We start from the raw sequence: 18671 nt of genomic DNA on the forward strand, positions 1-18671 counted from the left end.
TTCCTTCTGTTCAAGGGCATGATAGTAACCTGCCATCAGATTTGTCAGATTGGCCAGATTACTGATTGAGACACATTCCAAAGCCAAGCAAGCCATCACTCACCGTTTCCGTAGTGTAGTGGTTATCACATTCGCCTCACACGTGAAAGGTCCCCGGTCGGAAACCGGCGGAAACATGGGTGTTTTGCTTCTTTGGTCACAAGGGAATTGATGTTCACTGTTTAGACAACTCTGCTTGTCCAGCATTTTCTCTGTTTTACTTGCGTCCCTATTGAGAAATAAGACTCCTAGTTTTGTCTTCTATAGGTTGTGTGCTAGCCAAGCAAAGGACATCAAAAAGCTTGTCAACCAGAAGCTCAGAGCCTTCAGTGGTGGCAACAGAGTTAGAAGTGAGAAGAGTACAAGCGGAATTGTTGCCTTGAGTCACGGTGGCCAATGAAAGATACAGCAGGACGCTGAAGTGGAAAGTGCAGTACAAGAGCATGAGCGAGGTTTGGTGCGGCATGAAGACCACGCGCAGATGGGATCAGCCAACAGAAGAGGAGTGGAATTGACTGGGCCACTAACTTGTTCTTTAAGTCATTAAACTCTCATGCTAGCTTGTGCTAATGCGGAGCAAAGGGCTAGAAAGCCAAATGAGGATCCACTGAGACTTGAACTCAGATCACTGGATTCAAAGTCCAGAGTGCTAACCGTTACACCATGGAACCCTGCTGAAAGCAGAAAAAAGTTCTCTGTCAAACACCCATAAAACTGTAGTTCCTGGTAAAGTGATGGGGTTTTTTACATGGCCGACGAGAGTTTGCGTGTCATACCTGCTGCGAATCCCACCTTGACATGACGCCGACAGAGGCTTGCAGGTCCTCGTTAGTATAGTGGACAGTATCTCCGCCTGTCACGCGGAAGACCGGGGTTCGATTCCCCGACGGGGAGTGAGCAGTCTCCTTCTCTGCTCTTCCTTTTACCTGGAATGACCACACACCCGTTAATCGCACGCTACGTGCATTTTTTTTGCACAGAGTCCATCATTCAAAAAGACCCTGTGGAATTTCTCCACCACATCCTAGTCGATCTAACAATCTAGTCCTATAATGGGTTTGAAAAAACATCAATTCCACCTGTGCACTCATAAGTCAAAAATGTCTTCTAGGCAAGAGCTCCCATGAGAAGAGAAGCTTGTCCAAGAGAACTCTGCTTGTCCAGCGTTTTCTCTGCTTTACTTGCGTCCCTATTAACAAATAAGTCTCGTGTGTTTGTCTTCTGTAGGTTGTGTGCTAGCCTGACAAAGAACATCAAAGAGCTTGTCAACAAGAAGATCAGCTCCCATTTGAAGAGATGCTATCTCGAGATCACAATTTGGATTGTAAAATATATATAAATGGGGGAATGCTTGAAAAATGACACAAATGGGAGTTCCCCGCTTCTCACTAGTTCTACATGATCTGTCATAAAAGTCCTCAAATTTAAGAAGGCATCGAATTGCCCCTCTAATGACGAGAGGGCATGCACGCTCCGTTTCCGTAGTGTAGTGGTTATCACGTTTGCCTAACACGCGAAAGGTCCCTGGTCCGAAACCAGGCGGAAACATGCTTCTTTGTTTCCCGATACAAAAGTGTCTGCCTGCAGGCATTGCTTTATCTTATGGGGTTGTACTGCTGTTTGGCACAAAGAGGAGTGAAAGTACTCAAATCTTGTACAGGGCTCTGACGCTTGTAACCTTTGGATGCTCATGTTGTAAAAAGTTGTCTATAGCCCAAATTTCAGGAAATTTCACACAAACCAACATGTCTCCAGTCACCATATTTACTGAAGATGCAGGCACAGACTAAGCTCTTGGAAATGAGTGTCTCTAGCTGGCCTGCCCAGGACTTGGGCCTATTTTCAGCCAATGCACAACGTGATCAACCGCATGGCCTCTTTAGATAACAGTTCTGGGCTTCTTAGGGCAGCATATGTCGAGCTGCGCTTGCTTCAGAGAACTCCTAAATGTCAAAAGTTTAAGTGAGCCTAACATCGAGACTATAGTTCAGATTCCTTGCTAGCGAGCGTCTGTCTCTTCTCCATGGTTCCTTCTGTTCAAGGGCATGATAGTAACCTGCCATCAGATTTGTCAGATTGGCCAGATTACTGATTGAGACACATTCCAAAGCCAAGCAAGCCATCACTCACCGTTTCCGTAGTGTAGTGGTTATCACATTCGCCTCACACGCGAAAGGTCCCCGGTCCGAAACCGGGCGGAAACATGGGTGTTTTGCTTCTTTGGTCACAAGGGAATTGATGTTCACTGTTTAGACAACTCTGCTTGTCCAGCATTTTCTCTGTTTTACTTGCGTCCCTATTGAGAAATAAGACTCCTAGTTTTGTCTTCTATAGGTTGTGTGCTAGCCAAGCAAAGGACATCAAAAAGCTTGTCAACCAGAAGCTCAGAGCCTTCAGTGGTGGCAACAGAGTTAGAAGTGAGAAGAGTACAAGGGGAATTGTTGCCTTGAGTGACGGTGGCCAATGAAAGATACAGCAGGACGCTGAAGTGGAAAGTGCAGTACAAGAGCATGAGCGAGGTTTGGTGCGGCATGAAGACCACGCGCAGATGGGATCAGCCAACAGAAGAGGAGTGGAATTGACTGGGCCACTAACTTGTTCTTTAAGTCATTAAACTCTCATGCTAGCTTGTGCTAATGCGGAGCAAAGGGCTAGAAAGCCAAATGAGGATCCACTGAGACTTGAACTCAGATCACTGGATTCAAAGTCCAGAGTGCTAACCGTTACACCATGGAACCCTGCTGAAAGCAGAAAAAAGTTCTCTGTCAAACACCCATAAAACTGTAGTTCCTGGTAAAGTGATGGGGTGTTTTACATGGCCGACGAGAGTTTGCGTGTCATACCTGCTGCGAATCCCACGTTGACATGACGCCGACAGAGGCTTGCAGGTCCTCGTTAGTATAGTGGACAGTATCTCCGCCTGTCACACGGAAGACCGGGGTTCGATTCCCCGACGGGGAGTGAGCAGTCTCCTTCTCTGCTCTGCCTTTTACCTGGAATGACCACACACCCGTTAATCACACGCTACGTGCATTTTTTTTGCACAGAGTCCATCATTCAAAAAGACCCTGTGGAATTTCTCCACCACATCCTAGTCGATCTAACAATCTAGTCCTATAATGGGTTTGAAAAAACATCAATTCCACCTGTGCACTCATAAGTCAAAAATGTCTTCTAGGCAAGAGCTCCCATGAGAAGAGAAGCTTGTCCAAGAGAACTCTGCTTGTCCAGCGTTTTCTCTGCTTTACTTGCGTCCCTATTAACAAATAAGTCTCGTGTGTTTGTCTTCTGTAGGTTGTGTGCTAGCCTGACAAAGAACATCAAAGAGCTTGTCAACAAGAAGATCAGCTCCCATTTGAAGAGATGCTATCTCGAGATCACAATTTGGATTGTCAATATAACCATAAATGGGGGAATGCTTGAAAAATGACACAAATGGGAGTTCCCCGCTTCTCACTAGTCCTACATGATCTGTCATAAAAGTCCTCAAATTTAAGAAGGCATCGAATTGCCCCTCTAATGACGAGAGGGCGTGCACGCTCCGTTTCCGTAGTGTAGTGGTTATCACGTTCGCCTAACACGCGAAAGGTCCCTGGTCCGAAACCAGGCGGAAACATGCTTCTTTGTTTCCCCATACAAAAGTGTCTGCCTGCAGGCATTGCTTTATCTTATGGGGTTGTACTGCTGTTTGGCACAAAGAGGAGTGAAAGTACTCAAATCTTGTACAGGGCTCTGACGCTTGTAACCTTTGGATGCTCATGTTGTAAAAAGTTGTCTATAGCCCAAATTTCAGGAAATTTCACACAAACCAACATGTCTCCAGTCACCATATTTACTGAAGATGCAGGCACAGACTAAGCTCTTGGAAATGAGTGTCTCTAGCTGGCCTGCCCAGGACTTGGGCCTATTTTCAGCCAATGCACAACGTGATCAACCGCATGGCCTCTTTAGATAACAGTTCTGGGCTTCTTAGGGCAGCATATGTCGAGCTGCGCTTGCTTCAGAGAACTCCTAAATGTCAAAAGTTTAAGTGAGCCTAACATCGAGACTATAGTTCAGATTCCTTGCTAGCGAGCGTCTGTCTCTTCTCCATGGTTCCTTCTGTTCAAGGGCATGATAGTAACCTGCCATCAGATTTGTCAGATTGGCCAGATTACTGATTGAGACACATTCCAAAGCCAAGCAAGCCATCACTCACCGTTTCCGTAGTGTAGTGGTTATCACATTCGCCTCACACGCGAAAGGTCCCCGGTCCGAAACCGGGCGGAAACATGGGTGTTTTGCTTCTTTGGTCACAAGGGAATTGATGTTCACTGTTTAGACAACTCTGCTTGTCCAGCATTTTCTCTGTTTTACTTGCGTCCCTATTGAGAAATAAGACTCCTAGTTTTGTCTTCTATAGGTTGTGTGCTAGCCAAGCAAAGGACATCAAAAAGCTTGTCAACCAGAAGCTCAGAGCCTTCAGTGGTGGCAACAGAGTTAGAAGTGAGAAGAGTACAAGGGGAATTGTTGCCTTGAGTGACGGTGGCCAATGAAAGATACAGCAGGACGCTGAAGTGGAAAGTGCAGTACAAGAGAATGAGCGAGGTTTGGTGCGGCATGAAGACCACGCGCAGATGGGATCAGCCAACAGAAGAGGAGTGGAATTGACTGGGCCACTAACTTGTTCTTTAAGTCATTAAACTCTCATGCTAGCTTGTGCTAATGCGGAGCAAAGGGCTAGAAAGCCAAATGAGGCTCCACTGAGACTTGAACTCAGATCACTGGATTCAAAGTCCAGAGTGCTAACCGTTACACCATGGAACCCTGCTGAAAGCAGAAAAAAGTTCTCTGTCAAACACCCATAAAACTGTAGTTCCTGGTAAAGTGATGGGGTTTTTTACATGGCCGACGAGAGTTTGCGTGTCATACCTGCTGCGAATCCCACGTTGACATGACGCCGACAGAGGCTTGCAGGTCCTCGTTAGTATAGTGGACAGTATCGCCGCCTGTCACGCGGAAGACCGGGGTTCGATTCCCCGACGGGGAGTGAGCAGTCTCCTTCTCTGCTCTGCCTTTTACCTGGAATGACCACACACCCGTTAATCACACGCTACGTGCATTTTTTTTTGCACAGAGTCCATCATTCAAAAAGACCCTGTGGAATTTCTCCACCACATCCTAGTCGATCTAACAATCTAGTCCTATAATGGGTTTGAAAAAACATCAATTCCACCTGTGCACTCATAAGTCAAAAATGTCTTCTAGGCAAGAGCTCCCATGAGAAGAGAAGCTTGTCCAAGAGAACTCTGCTTGTCCAGCGTTTTCTCTGCTTTACTTGCGTCCCTATTAACAAATAAGTCTCGTGTGTTTGTCTTCTGTAGGTTGTGTGCTAGCCTGACAAAGAACATCAAAGAGCTTGTCAACAAGAAGATCAGCTCCCATTTGAAGAGATGCTATCTCGAGATCACAATTTGGATTGTCAATATAACCATAAATGGGGGAATGCTTGAAAAATGACACAAATGGGAGTTCCCCGCTTCTCACTAGTCCTACATGATCTGTCATAAAAGTCCTCAAATTTAAGAAGGCATCGAATTGCCCCTCTAATGACGAGAGGGCGTGCACGCTCAGTTTCCGTAGTGTAGTGGTTATCACGTTCGCCTAACACGCGAAAGGTCCCTGGTCCGAAACCAGGCGGAAACATGCTTCTTTGTTTCCCGATACAAAAGTGTCTGCCTGCAGGCATTGCTTTATCTTATGGGGTTGTACTGCTGTTTGCCACAAAGAGGAGTGAAAGTACTCAAATCTTGTACAGGGCTCTGACGCTTGTAACCTTTGGATGCTCATGTTGTAAAAAGTTGTCTATAGCCCAAATTTCAGGAAATTTCACACAAACCAACATGTCTCCAGTCACCATATTTACTGAAGATGCAGGCACAGACTAAGCTCTTGGAAATGAGTGTCTCTAGCTGGCCTGCCCAGGACTTGGGCCTATTTTCAGCCAATGCACAACGTGATCAACCGCATGGCCTCTTTAGATAACAGTTCTGGGCTTCTTAGGGCAGCATATGTCGAGCTGCGCTTGCTTCAGAGAACTCCTAAATGTCAAAAGTTTTTAAGTGAGCCTAACATCGAGACTATAGTTCAGATTCCTTGCTAGCGAGCGTCTGTCTCTTCTCCATGGTTCCTTCTGTTCAAGGGCATGATAGTAACCTGCCATCAGATTTGTCAGATTGGCCAGATTACTGATTGAGACACATTCCAAAGCCAAGCAAGCCATCACTCACCGTTTCTGTAGTGTAGTGGTTATCACATTCGCCTCACACGCGAAAGGTCCCCGGTCCGAAACCGGGCGGAAACATGGGTGTTCTGCTTCTTTGGTCACAAGGGAATTGATGTTCACTGTTTAGACAACTCTGCTTGTCCAGCATTTTCTCTGTTTTACTTGCGTCCCTATTGAGAAATAAGACTCCTAGTTTTGTCTTCTATAGGTTGTGTGCTAGCCAAGCAAAGGACATCAAAAAGCTTGTCAACCAGAAGCTCAGAGCCTTCAGTGGTGGCAACAGAGTTAGAAGTGAGAAGAGTACAAGGGGAATTGTTGCCTTGAGTGACGGTGGCCAATGAAAGATACAGCAGGACGCTGAAGTGGAAAGTGCAGTACAAGAGCATGAACTAGGTTTGGTGCGGCATGAAGACTTCGCGCAGATTAGATCAGCCCACAGAAGAGGAGTGGAATTGACTGGGCCACTAACTTGTTCTTTAATAAACATCTTAAGTAGTGTAATCGGTTATTTGTCCAGCCTTAACAAGATTTGCAATGTAATTGCACTGTCCACCAAATCTTCCGTCCTGCAACGCTCCACATCATCTGGGACTGGCTATAAACAAGAGTCAACTAGTAGTGCACTTTCATCCGACAGTTTCAGTCGATAAGTCGGTCTTTTTCACTTGTAACATTCCCTTCTCCGGATCCAGAAACTCCTTACTCTCACCCCTGAAAGATCTATAACATCTGGCTTTAAACATTATTCTGTATTGGTCATCTGGACACCATTGAGGTAGGTCCCTCACATCGTTAAAAGCAGAGCAAGCTTTGGCAGTGCATGTGGTGTAATAACATACTATATACAGTAGAATAAAAAAAATAAATATACAATAAGATAAAAATAGAATACAAATACAAATGCTATATACAACTGAGTAAGAATACAACGATGACAGAAAGGATTATTGCACTTAGTATTATTGCATATGTATGGATGTGTGTGCTTGATCAGTTAAAGTCTTTATTATGGAGTCTGACAGCAGTGGGGAGGAAAAACCTGCGAAATCTCTCCGTCCCACACCGTGGGTGCCGCAGTCTCCCACTGAAGGAGCTGCTCAGTGCTGTCACAGTCTGCTGCATGGGGTGGGAGATGTTGTCCAACAGGGATGACAGCTTAGCCACCATTCTCCTGTCACTCACCACCTCCACTGGGTCCAGAGGGCATCCTAGAACAGAGCTGGCCCTTCGGATCAGCCTGTTCAGTCTCTTCCTGTCCCCAGCAGAGATGCTGCCGCCCCAGCAGACCACACCATAAAAGATAGCAGAAGCCACAACAGAGTCATAAAAGGTCTTCAGGAGTGGGCCCTCCACTCCAAATGACCTGAGTCTCCGCAGCAGGTACAGCCTGCTCTGCCCTTTCCTGTAGAGGGCGTCTGAGTTATGAGTCCAGTCCAGTCTATTGTTCAGATGAACACCAAGGTACCTGTAGCTGTCCACAGCCTCAATGTCCATACCCTGGATGTTCAGTGGTTGCAGTGGAGAATGCTTGTGCCTGCGGAAGTCTACCACCAGTTCCTTGGTTTTACTGGCGTTGATCTGGAGGTAGTTCAGCTGGCACCAGTCCACAAAGTCTTGGGTCAGACCTCTGTACTCCTTGTCATCCCCATCAGTGATGAGGCCGACTATTGCAGAGTCATCAGAGAACTTCTGCAGGAAGCACTGGGTGGAATTGTGGGAGAAGTCTGCAGTGTAGATGGTGAAGAGGAACGGAGCCAGAACCGTTCCCTGTGGGGCCCCCGTACTGCAGACGACCCTGTCCGACACACAGCCCTGAGTCCTCACATACTGTTTAGTTGAGTTAGCCTGGCTAGCTTGTACAATTAGATTTTCCAAAATAAAATGGTTTGAAAATGATAAAAATGACACTGCAGTACTGAGAGGAAGTAGAATTTGGGGGGGGGGGGGGGGGGGGGAGGAGAAAAACTTGATAAGCAACATGTCTGTGAATGTTCTCAGTCATCCAGGTCATTGTAGTCAAAGGAGCTTGCAAAGAAAAGCGTCTGGACTTCTTTAAGTTACTTGAAGACGTTTCACCTCTCATCCGAGAAGCTTCTTCAGTTCTAAGGTCAAATGGTGGAGAGTCCCAGATATAAACCTAGTGGGAGTGACCCCCCACAGAGGGACAAAAGGACCCCCTGATGATCCTCTAATCGCCTGAGCCAAGGTGTGAAACTGGGTGTGGGCCCCAATCAGCCAGAGTTTCGGGTGGGTTCATTGTGAAACCTGGCCCCACCTTATCATGCGAATTCCTGAGATCAGATGGCCCAGGATGTGAGTGGGCGTTAAGGCGTCTGGGAAGGGATCTCAAAACTGGATTATAGATGGCAGAGAGTTGGTGTCGTAAACCCCCACCTCTGTTCAAAGATGGTCGCTCACAGTGGACATAGATGGCTTCTTTCACTCCTCTTTCAAACCATCTGTCCTCTCTGTCCAAAATGTGAATGTTGATAAGCAACAAAAATTGGACTTTGTTATAGTGCAAATATTCAAATCTGTAATTTGAACTTGCTACATATGATGAATGATAAAATGCTATGATGCATAAAGACACAAAAGTATTTCCAAAAAGGTTTGTTTTTTAACAAACCCTTGAAATTTTATTTTAAAAATGTATTTCCATGTATTTCCTTTGTATTTCCATGTTTGTGCGATATTCTTTGTACAATCTACACAGACCTCCGTTTACAGGTTGTTGAACTTCTGGGGACATCTGTTTGTGGAGGGCAGTAAGGGAAGAGAAATTGTCTCATGATGTTAGGACCTTCAGCGCGAAAAAGGATACCTTTTGAAGGTATTGCATGTAAATGATGAAAGTCTGATGACAAAACACAATTAATAAAATCTCCCAAATTCAAATTTGGAGCTGTTCCAGAAGAGGGTCCTGACCAATCAATCAATCTTTATTTATAAAGCACTTTTCATACAAAAAAAATGTAGCACAAAGTGCTTTACATGGTTAAAAGCAGCCCACCGCACCCCACCTTCCAACTCACTCCCCACACTCTCATTAACATAAACGATGTGAATACACGCATATCCCCCCCCCCCCCACACACACACACACACACACACACACACACAAAGAGTTAAATTGGGCTCGGTACGCATGAGCCAAGTGAGGAAACACTATAACAGGGGAGCCGTCTGCACCAGGAGCCGGTCACAGACCGCAGCCTCCAGGCTGGCCACACAGCAGGAGGGAGGCAAAGAAGCCTCCCAGCCGGGCTGAGAGGACCCCCTGTGCCCCAGCAGCCACGGTCGATCAAAGCCCCGGTGCAGAGAGCGCCCTCTGAGGAAACACTGGAGATATGACACAATAGGATATATACAGGGTAAAACGATAAAATAAATGAGAACGGGATACAATATAAATATAAATAGAATAAGAAGATTAAAAAATGAATAAGAATAAAATCAATAAACGTTAAATAAAAGTTAAATTAAAAAGGTGGGTCTTGAGCCTGTTCTTAAAAACATGTACGTTCTCTGCGGCCCTGAGGTCCTCCGGCAGGCTGTTCCACAGGCGAGGACCATACCATTGAAAAGCTGCCTCTCAAAAGGCCAGTACCAGAGGACCTCAGGGTCCGCAAGGGTTCATATGATAAAAGCAGATCTGAGAGATAAGAAGGCCCAAGACCATTAAGACATTTAAAAACCAATAAAAGAACTTTAAAATGAGGGCTTTGTCTCTCATTCTAGTTTTAAATATCCTGGAAACTACATATAAGCTTGCAGTCTGATTGCATTTATTTGTGTATGTCATTCAACTCTTGAGCGATTGTGGCCCAAGAGTTGAGAGGTCGCCTTATTATTGGAAGGTTGCTGGTTCGAGCCCCGGCTTGGACAGTCTCAGTTGTGGTGTACTTGGGTAAGACACTTCACCTGTTGCCTACTAGTGGTGGTCAGAGGGCCCGGTGGTGCCAGTATCTGGCAGCCTGACCTATGTCAGTGCGCCCCAGGGTGGCTGTGGCTACAATGTAGCTGCATCACCAGTGTGTGAATGACTGAATGTGTAAAGCGCTTCGGGGTTGTTAGGGACTAGTAAAGCGCTTTACAGACCATTTATTTATACGGCAGTAAAAGAAAGTTTTAAAAAAAATTGTTTATTTATTTATTATTACAATAAAAATGAGAGTGTGAACTGTAAAGAATTGAATAACAGCAATGAGGTAAATGTGGAAACATCCTTTGTTTTTATTTCATAAGTCAAGCAAGTAGTTCTTTTTTTCTCTTCCTGAAGTCTAGTGACCTCACCTGGGAATTAATGTTTACGTTCACCTATATAACTATATGAGTCTAGTTTGGATTGCATGGCTCAAAAACGAATTACATTCCTTTATGAATAGGCTGTATCTGTCTTCAGTTTTGACAAATGCAAAGGAATAAATTACAACTACTAAAAATCTGTAATTTTATTGAGTGAGCTGACCTGGAGTGAGCACTCCACCCTCCTTATCTGAACTCCCAGTTCAGTGACCAGACCCAAGAATGGATTTTTATAATGTTGTGTTTATTCTGTACTATGTATTTAGTTTTAACAACAACTAAAAATTGGTATTGTTACAGAGTGACTTTACTTGTCTTGGGTGAGGGACTAAGCTTATAATACACACATACAGGAGAATTTATTTTCAGATCTCCTAAAATAAATAAGGAAATAAATAAACAATACAACTTAATTTGATAATCCTTTCATAAAACAGGTTATAGTATTTAAGAGGGAAAAATAGTGCTTACTAAATGAAAGAGAAAATAAATAGATTCATAGTGGCAAATGTTAGAGGACACTCACAAAACAAATCCTTGAAATGTTCCTTCTTAGTGTCAAACACATTCCTAATTGTGTAGATCAGAATTCCCTACAAAGCTGAATACAGTGGCTTGCAAAAGTATTCGGCCCCCTTGAACGTTTCCACATTTTGTCACATTACAGCAACAAACATAAATCAATTTTATTGGAATTCCACGTGAAGGACCAACACAAAGTGGTGCACACGTGAGAAGTGGAACGAAAATCATACATGATTCCAAACATTTTTTACAAATAACTGCAAAGTGGGGTGTTCATAATTATTCAGCCCCCTGAGTCAATACTTTGTAGAACCACCTTTTGCTGCGATTACAGCTGCCAATCTTTTAAGGTACGTCTCTACCAGCTTTGCACATCTACAGACTGAAATTCTTGCCCATCCTTCTTTGCAAAACAGCTCCAGCTCAGTCAGATTAGATGGACAGCGTTTGTGAACAGCAGTTTTCAGATCTTGCCACAGATTCTCGATTGGATTTCGATCTGGACTTTGACTGGGCCATTCTAACACATGGATATGTTTTGTTTGAAACCATTCCATTGTTGCCCTGGCTTTATGTCGTTGTCCTGCTGGAAGGTGAACCTCTGCCCCAGTCTCAAGTCTTTTGCAGACTCCAAGAGGTTTTCTTCCAAGATTGTCCTGTATTTGGCTCCATCCATCTTCCCATCAACTCTGACCAGCTTCCCTGTCCCTGCTGAAGAGAAGCCCCCCCAGAGCATGATGCTGCCACCACCATATTTGACAGTGGGGATGGTGTGTTCAGAGTGATGTGCAGTGTTAGTTTTCCGCCACACTTAACATTTTGCATTTTGGCCTAAAAGTTCCATTTTGGTCTCATCTGACCAGAGCACCTTCTTCCACATGTTTGCTGTGTCCCCCACATGGCTTGTGGCAAACTGCAAACGGGACTTCCTATGGTTTTCTGTTAACAACGGCTTTCTTCTTGCCACTCTTCCATAAAGGCCAACTTTGTGCAGTGTACGACTAATAGTTGAACTATGGACAGATTCCCCCACCTGAGCTGTAGATCTCTGCAGCTCGTCCAGAGTCAGCATGGGCCTCTTGGCTGCATTTCTGATCAGCGCTCTCCTTGTTCGGCCTGTGAGTTTAGGTGGACAGCCTTGTATTGGTAGGTTTACAGTTGTGCCATACTCCCTCCATTTCGCTTGAACTTCAAGCGATCATTCAGAGCACTGTTCAAGCCTTGAATAGTGCTCCGTGGGATGTTCAAGGCTTGGGAAATCTTTTTGTAGCCTAAACGTGCTTTAAATTTCTCAATAACTTTATCCCTGACCTGTCTGGTGTGTTCTTTGGACTTCGTGGTGTTGTTGCTCCCAATATTCTCTTAGACAACCTCTGAGGCCATCACAGAGCAGGTGTATTTGTACTGACATTAGATTACACACAGGTGCACTCTATTTAGTCATTAGCACTCATCAGGCAACGTCTATGAGCAACTGACTGCACTCAGACCAAAGAGGGCTGAACAATTACACACACCCCACTTTGCAGTTATTTATTTGTAAAAAATGTTTGGAATCATGTATGATTTTCGTTCCACTTCTCACGTGTGCACCACTTTGTGTTGGTCTTTCACGTGGAATTCCAATAAAATTGATTCATGTTTGTGGCTGTAATGTGACAAAATGTGGGAAAGTTCAAGGGGGCCGAACACTTTTGCAAGCCACTGTAACTAAGTCTCAGTAATCCAATTAAAAGACTCATCAGACTTGTCTCCTAATGGGTACTTTGCAAGAAACTGAGATACACCAGCAGGTTTAACAAAACAGCATTATTTGAATAAAATGGATCCCTAATGTATTGCTTCAATGTCGCACAAGTGGTGTCAAATATACTACCTTTAAATACAAAACTGAAATAGGAGAAAAGTTGAATGCTTACAATTCAGACTTAATGCACACAAAACATGCCGTTTTATACCTAGACTAATATAATTAACTAATAATAAATTTAAAGAGTGTACAATTTAAAGTAATCCTTTGAAAGAACAGTGTTGTAGCACAGTCCTCTGGAAGTCAATCTCACACGTTCAAACAAGCATCTGAAATGAGATAAAACCACTTAAATATTCAGAGAAAACTCATTCTGTGTGTGTGTGTGTGTGTGTGTGTGTGTGTGTGTGTGTGTGTGTGTGTGTGTGTGTGTGTGTGTGTGTGTGTGTGTGTGTGTGTACCATCGAGTTTCTTCCTGCTCTTCTGCACAGGCTGTTTTGTCCATGTCACTTTGAAGTCAGTCACACCCTGCTTAGCGAGTGTTGCTTGCAGCTAAATATGAAGAAAGAGGATGAATTATGTTAGATACCCTTACTGTAAGTCACCTCTGAAACACGTGATTTCAGAAGTGGAGAAATTCCCCATGCTATGCAATTTTTTAACTATCATTGACAGTTAGAAAGGGTCCTAGCTGAATCTTAGTAAAATAAGCACAATAAAATGAGTAAACATTTTTTTCCCTACAAAAATAATATTATTTTAACTACAACCTGAGGAAGACTTGAAACAAACAAATTCTCACATCAAAAGACATGAGTTTGTCTTATTTAACCTCTTAACACCCAAACTCTTCCATGACATGCATTTTTAATTTCTCTTTGATATTTGGGCTTAAAGTAAAAAAAAAAGAATTCCCAGATTTTGTTTTTTTAAATGTTTTTTGTTTCTGAGAAAAATTAGATCCACATATGAGGACATATGTTTAAAGTTCCGATAGAACAGTGGCAGTATGATGTCCTCTTAAGTGGATATCAGGCCCTTGTAGAGCAGAATTTATTATTTTGGGTCAGACATCCCAAAATGTGATGTCCACATATGTGGACGCCAGATCCTAGGAGGGTAATTGTCTATCTGATAGACTCCAATTTCCAGTGTCATTGCTACACAGCTTGATCTAGCCATAAACCAGACTTTGCCCAATTAGTGAAATGTCTTAAAGATATAAAGGTGTGGATGATTTCCCGCTTCTAAATTCAGATAAAACTTTTACCTAAAAATCTTAGTAATATAGAATCTACCAGACGCTTACTCTGTATGGCATCACTTTAGCATCCACTATTGGAAATAGGCCTTTCAGACCTAACATTTCTCTCTCTCATTTTTTTTAATCTCACTTACTGAGTGCTGCAGGATTCTGTCTTGGACCTACACTATTCATTTATTTCGATGGCTTAGTACAAAATCTAAATGCATCTGTCCATTTTAGTGCAGATGATACAATTATTTATTGCTGTGCTTGTACCATGGTCGTGGTTTTCAAACAGTTACAGCTAGCTCTAATTAATGTATACACTCACAGCTGTGTGGGCTCCGAATGGTTTTAAATGCAAAAAAGGCCATGTTGTTCTTAATAGAAATAAGGGGGCCTGCAGTTTTTCTGTTTCTTGTATTTTCTCAAGGCATTTCTATTGAAACTTTGACCTCACATTAGGTATTGTGATTGATGATAATCTTTCCTCTAGGCCACACCTGTTAAAGAAACTTAAGGTGAAGTTGGGGTTCTTTTTCCAAAATGGGTTGTGCTTCTCTTTCACTGCAACAAAAAAGGCTTAGCGCTACCACCTTTTTATCACTCCTGGATTACAGTGACATAATGTACCATGTCGACCAATCAAAACATGACATTTAGTTGTTTAGGGAGGGGGAAGTTTTAGGAGTAATGGTGGTGTTTTGAGATGTGAGAGATTTGCGAAATTTAGCGCAAATCTTGTGTAGTTAGTGTGTAGTGTAGTCAATAGTTTTGTTGTGTGTGTCAGAACAATGAGGCGACTACTGAATGTTACAGGTGTTACAGGAGTGATACATCTCCTGCTGTCAGGCCTGCAGGTATCAGGCTGTTGTTCTCATTTATCTCATAGTGGACAGAAATTATTTTTTGGAGTGGCACAAAGAATTTGTGTGGCATCACATTTGATGCAGAACACATGATTGTTCTGTAAATAGTTTTACATGTTTATTTAAAAAATGCCTTGGCAGCATTTTTAGATAAACAGCTGCAAAAAAACTTTGCACAACTCAGTAACTTTTTTGAAGAAGTAACTATATAATTAATTGCCCAACATCGGTCATTATATACTGTATTTTGCAGACAGAGTTACAGGACTCTCTCCCAAACCACAGACTCATACTCATAATACAAGTCAGAGCTTTACTTAAAAAAAAGTTGTCTTTTCAAAATTGGAGTTCAAGTTATTTTTACTTCCAAGAGTGTACACAGGTCATGAAAAGATTATTTTAAATTTTCATTGTAAGTGGGCTAAAGCAGTTAATTAAAAGTAGTTTAACATAAATGTAAATGTTGAGATTTGATTATTTTAATAAACCATTTAACTTGGATGGATTCAATGCTGGCGTGATCACACTGCACACTTCTGCTGTTGCTCACAGTGGTCCAAGGGACCGCTCAGGCAGTTTGTGTGTTCGCTCAGACACATGAAAAATTAGAGGGAACATTGGACACAACACTGGCTGAGAGAATGGAGAAAGCTCTCTTATTGGTAATATTAATCAAGTGAGGCTAACGTGTTAACAAACACTATACCTGTTGCATCAGGGCAGCCTGGTTATCTGGATTTTCCAGGTCGACATCAGTTTGGATATTCATGCTCACCACTGTTTTCTTTGATTTGTAAACTACACAAAAACAAAACATTTCCAAATAAATCATATGGAATTTGACAAGTACTTGGCTTAGAGGAAGTTATTAATAATATATAAGTATATTATTAGATTCAAATAGAATGTCTTAAACATTAACCAAAACCCTGTTAAAATATACAGAACACAGTCACAACATTAAGATGCCATGTTTGGAGAGATGCTATTAAGTGCACCTCTTTGACCTAAACGAATATCATAGCTTTTATTGTTCTTTTTTTATATAAATTTGTCAAATTTTCTGCTTGTCTTTGCGCTGCATGCGGATAAAGTGACTACATTTTTTTTGGAAATATAAAGCTTAAGATATCTAGGTAATGTTTAGACTTGCTAATACTGTAGATTTATTAATGGATTTAAGTTATTTTTGCAACTAGCATTGATTTAATACACTTTTAAATTAAAAAAAAAAAGAAAAGCAAATGCTGCAGGTGCACTTCGTTATTTGTATTTTTGTGCTGCTGATGACTTTGTTGTTTACATTTTTTAAAAATAGTTGTACTTTAACTGCTAAAGAAAAAAATCAAACTAGTTAAAGCCTTAGACTCAGCCTTCAGCAGATAGAGAATGTCACATGACCATCTTTGCCATTTATCAGGGGCAGAAAACAAGCAAACAGGCAAAAATATTTCTAGAATTAAACAAAGTATATTGTCTTCATTATATCTTGATTAGTGTGCAAGAAATATTTTCTGGTCATACCATCTCTGGAAATTCACTTGAGTGTTAAAACTAGGGAAATGTCATTCATACCTGCATAGCAGAAGAAAGGATATTGTTTAATGCATGGTTCGGTGGTCCAAGTTCCATCTCCCACCAATATAGCAGCGCAATGAAACTCATTGTTAGGTTGTCCAGTTTTCCAGTTCATGAATGTGCTGATTTGTTGAGTTTCTGACCAAAACCAGACTGGAGAAAAACTAAGGCCAATCCAAATTTCTCTTTCTTTATCCACAACTCTTCTGACTTTATCAAATGTTTCCACATCAAGGATTTGTGCCAGAGTTGAATTTTTGTTTTTGCAGCTGATTTTGGCCTCATTCCAAGTCACATATGTATTATTAACAATGTAATCACTGCCTGTTAAAGAAACAGAAGTTATAGATTCCATTAGTAACATTATACATATATTAATGATTTCATTTATGTTTTGAAAAATAGGCTATGCAGAAAAAAGCTGTGATTTAAATACACCATATAAATCATATGTCAGTACTGCATATATATAGTCTTTATATTTTCTTAATATTTATACTGAGTAGTTCAGGTTTGAGCTTCACTGGGAGACTTATTCCAGTCTCAAACTAGAATATTTAAAAGTTGTATTTTTATGTTTATTATTTATTTCATGTTTTGAGCCTCATTCTGCTAAATTAGTACCAAGGGTCAATTTAATCTACAGGAGTAAAACCTTACAACAAATGATCTCTTTATACCTACCGTCAAAACAAATGAAGCCAAGCATTTCTGTACATTTTACACTATACCATCCTCTGTAATTTGTGAACACACAATATCCAGGGCCAGTGTTGAGTGGCTGGCCAGGGCTCCAACTATAATATGTGGGTGGTCGTCCATCCAGCCAGGCCCAACCTACGTCTATATGAAGTCCGATCCAGGCTTTGCCGGTGTATACCCCGGCTGGAGTGTTCACCAGAGCAGTGTTGTTCTCTGGATAAGTAATTTGTGCAAGTCCAAGGTACTCCTTGATGCAGTAAGCATTGGCCTCATCCCAGGTCATATTCTCATTCACAAAGTAATAGATGTTTGGAAAGGAAGCAGTGGGGACACAGAAAGCTGAAGAAGGAAATGGATTTTTATTTGAGATTTTACTAAGAAATACTGTTTATTTATTCAGAATGCTTGTATACTTGGAGTTCTATAGAATTTTACTTTCTGCAGTAAAAGAATTCCTTAAATAAGATTTGCTCAGTAGATCAGTGATGGTTCAACTTATTAATATGTGGACAGAAACCACTTTTCATTTGTGCCTATGTCAGTGAATCTGAAAATTTCTAAACTGATAGTCACCCAGATTCCAGATTAATTTCGTTAATTTGTTACTTTTATTTAATTTAATTATATATGCATTTTTGTTGGAGTAAAGTCATAATGCTGGAGCAACAGCTCGCCCTCAAATATGAATTAATAAAACTTGCTCCATATTTGGTCAGTTATTACCTCTCTTTTAAAAAATTCAAGGTAGAAACAATTTATATTTGAAAAAAACAGTGAATTATTATATGCTGAATGAGAAATTACCAAACTGCTGGAATCTTACCTGAAAGCAGGAGAAGGACTAGAAACACATCCATGTTCACTCTGATTAACTGTGGAGGAAAAAAAAAGATTGTGTCATATCTGATTCAGCATAATGAATACACTGAAAGCTATAATAAATATAGAGCATTTTGTTAGAATGACATTGGTTAAAAAGTGATTAGAAAGGACAGTACATCAAAAATGTTTCCCCTCTCTCTCTCTCTCTCTAAATATACATAGAGAGAGAGACAGACAGACAGATAATATAAGTCAAGAACTTGCCACACTTCTTGAGTTACCAAACACACACAGCTGCTCGTCACTGTGTGTTCTTTTCTCTTTGAGGTTGCTTTTATAATATAATGCAAATAAGTGGAAAGTTTAAAGTTAACTTGTGACACACCCTTGATGACACTGTGAGGCTTTCTCGTGACCGTCCCAAATAAACTGTGCTAACCTTAGAGCTTACAACTCCTTACAACTTCCATGATTTCTTATGAAATAATTATCTAGGTGGTTCATCATGTTGTTTATGAAAGCCCAACAGCAGCTGCCCTTCCTGAGGGTCCTCAGAAGGTACAAGCT

The 18671-nt window shown here is 41.8% G+C and overlaps 1 protein-coding gene and 11 non-coding genes across 12 annotated transcripts; 8 read left to right on the top strand and 4 right to left on the bottom strand.

Moving 5' to 3' along the window:
* Positions 1-638: 638 nt before the first annotated feature.
* Positions 639-710, bottom strand: trnaq-uug (transfer RNA glutamine (anticodon UUG)). Its single transcript has one exon. It is a non-coding gene; the product is annotated as a tRNA-Gln (tRNA).
* A 151-nt stretch (positions 711-861) lies between these two features.
* On the top strand, positions 862-933 carry trnad-guc (transfer RNA aspartic acid (anticodon GUC)). The gene has a single exon. It is a non-coding gene; the product is annotated as a tRNA-Asp (tRNA).
* A 581-nt stretch (positions 934-1514) lies between these two features.
* Positions 1515-1587, top strand: trnav-aac (transfer RNA valine (anticodon AAC)). Its single transcript has one exon. It is a non-coding gene; the product is annotated as a tRNA-Val (tRNA).
* A 583-nt stretch (positions 1588-2170) lies between these two features.
* trnav-cac (transfer RNA valine (anticodon CAC)) lies at positions 2171-2243 on the top strand. Its single transcript has one exon. It is a non-coding gene; the product is annotated as a tRNA-Val (tRNA).
* A 462-nt stretch (positions 2244-2705) lies between these two features.
* On the bottom strand, positions 2706-2777 carry trnaq-uug (transfer RNA glutamine (anticodon UUG)). The gene has a single exon. It is a non-coding gene; the product is annotated as a tRNA-Gln (tRNA).
* A 151-nt stretch (positions 2778-2928) lies between these two features.
* trnad-guc (transfer RNA aspartic acid (anticodon GUC)) lies at positions 2929-3000 on the top strand. The gene has a single exon. It is a non-coding gene; the product is annotated as a tRNA-Asp (tRNA).
* Positions 3001-3582: 582 nt separating this feature from the next.
* trnav-aac (transfer RNA valine (anticodon AAC)) lies at positions 3583-3655 on the top strand. The gene has a single exon. It is a non-coding gene; the product is annotated as a tRNA-Val (tRNA).
* Positions 3656-4238: 583 nt separating this feature from the next.
* Positions 4239-4311, top strand: trnav-cac (transfer RNA valine (anticodon CAC)). Its single transcript has one exon. It is a non-coding gene; the product is annotated as a tRNA-Val (tRNA).
* Positions 4312-4773: 462 nt separating this feature from the next.
* trnaq-uug (transfer RNA glutamine (anticodon UUG)) lies at positions 4774-4845 on the bottom strand. Its single transcript has one exon. It is a non-coding gene; the product is annotated as a tRNA-Gln (tRNA).
* Positions 4846-5651: 806 nt separating this feature from the next.
* On the top strand, positions 5652-5724 carry trnav-aac (transfer RNA valine (anticodon AAC)). Its single transcript has one exon. It is a non-coding gene; the product is annotated as a tRNA-Val (tRNA).
* Positions 5725-6309: 585 nt separating this feature from the next.
* trnav-cac (transfer RNA valine (anticodon CAC)) lies at positions 6310-6382 on the top strand. The gene has a single exon. It is a non-coding gene; the product is annotated as a tRNA-Val (tRNA).
* Positions 6383-10835: 4453 nt separating this feature from the next.
* On the bottom strand, positions 10836-18384 carry LOC145431874 (secretory phospholipase A2 receptor-like). The gene is made up of 6 exons (XM_080308160.1): positions 18106-18384; positions 17265-17621; positions 16578-16904; positions 15709-15800; positions 13349-13439; positions 10836-13216 (listed from the first exon to the last, which is right to left on the bottom strand). The coding sequence occupies exons 1-6, from the start codon at positions 18137-18139 to the stop codon at positions 13197-13199; spliced, it is 921 nt and encodes a 306-aa protein (XP_080164286.1). The 5' UTR covers positions 18140-18384; the 3' UTR covers positions 10836-13196.
* Between the last annotated feature and the right edge of the window lie 287 nt (positions 18385-18671).

This window comes from Astatotilapia calliptera, chromosome 11 (genome assembly GCF_964374335.1).
Source record: "Astatotilapia calliptera chromosome 11, fAstCal68.1, whole genome shotgun sequence".
NCBI lineage: Eukaryota > Metazoa > Chordata > Actinopteri > Cichliformes > Cichlidae > Astatotilapia > Astatotilapia calliptera.

Excerpts from the sequence above, each read along its gene's own strand:
- LOC145431874 (XM_080308160.1), bottom strand. The coding sequence starts at position 18,139 with ATGGATGTGTTTCTAGTCCTTCTCCTGCTTTCAG. Across the intron at positions 16,905-17,264 it reads TGGCTTCATTTGTTTTGACG|GCAGTGATTACATTGTTAAT; the intron begins GTAGGTATAAAG and ends TTTCTTTAACAG. Across the intron at positions 15,801-16,577 it reads TCCTTTCTTCTGCTATGCAG|TTTACAAATCAAAGAAAACA; the intron begins GTATGAATGACA and ends GTTTTTGTGTAG.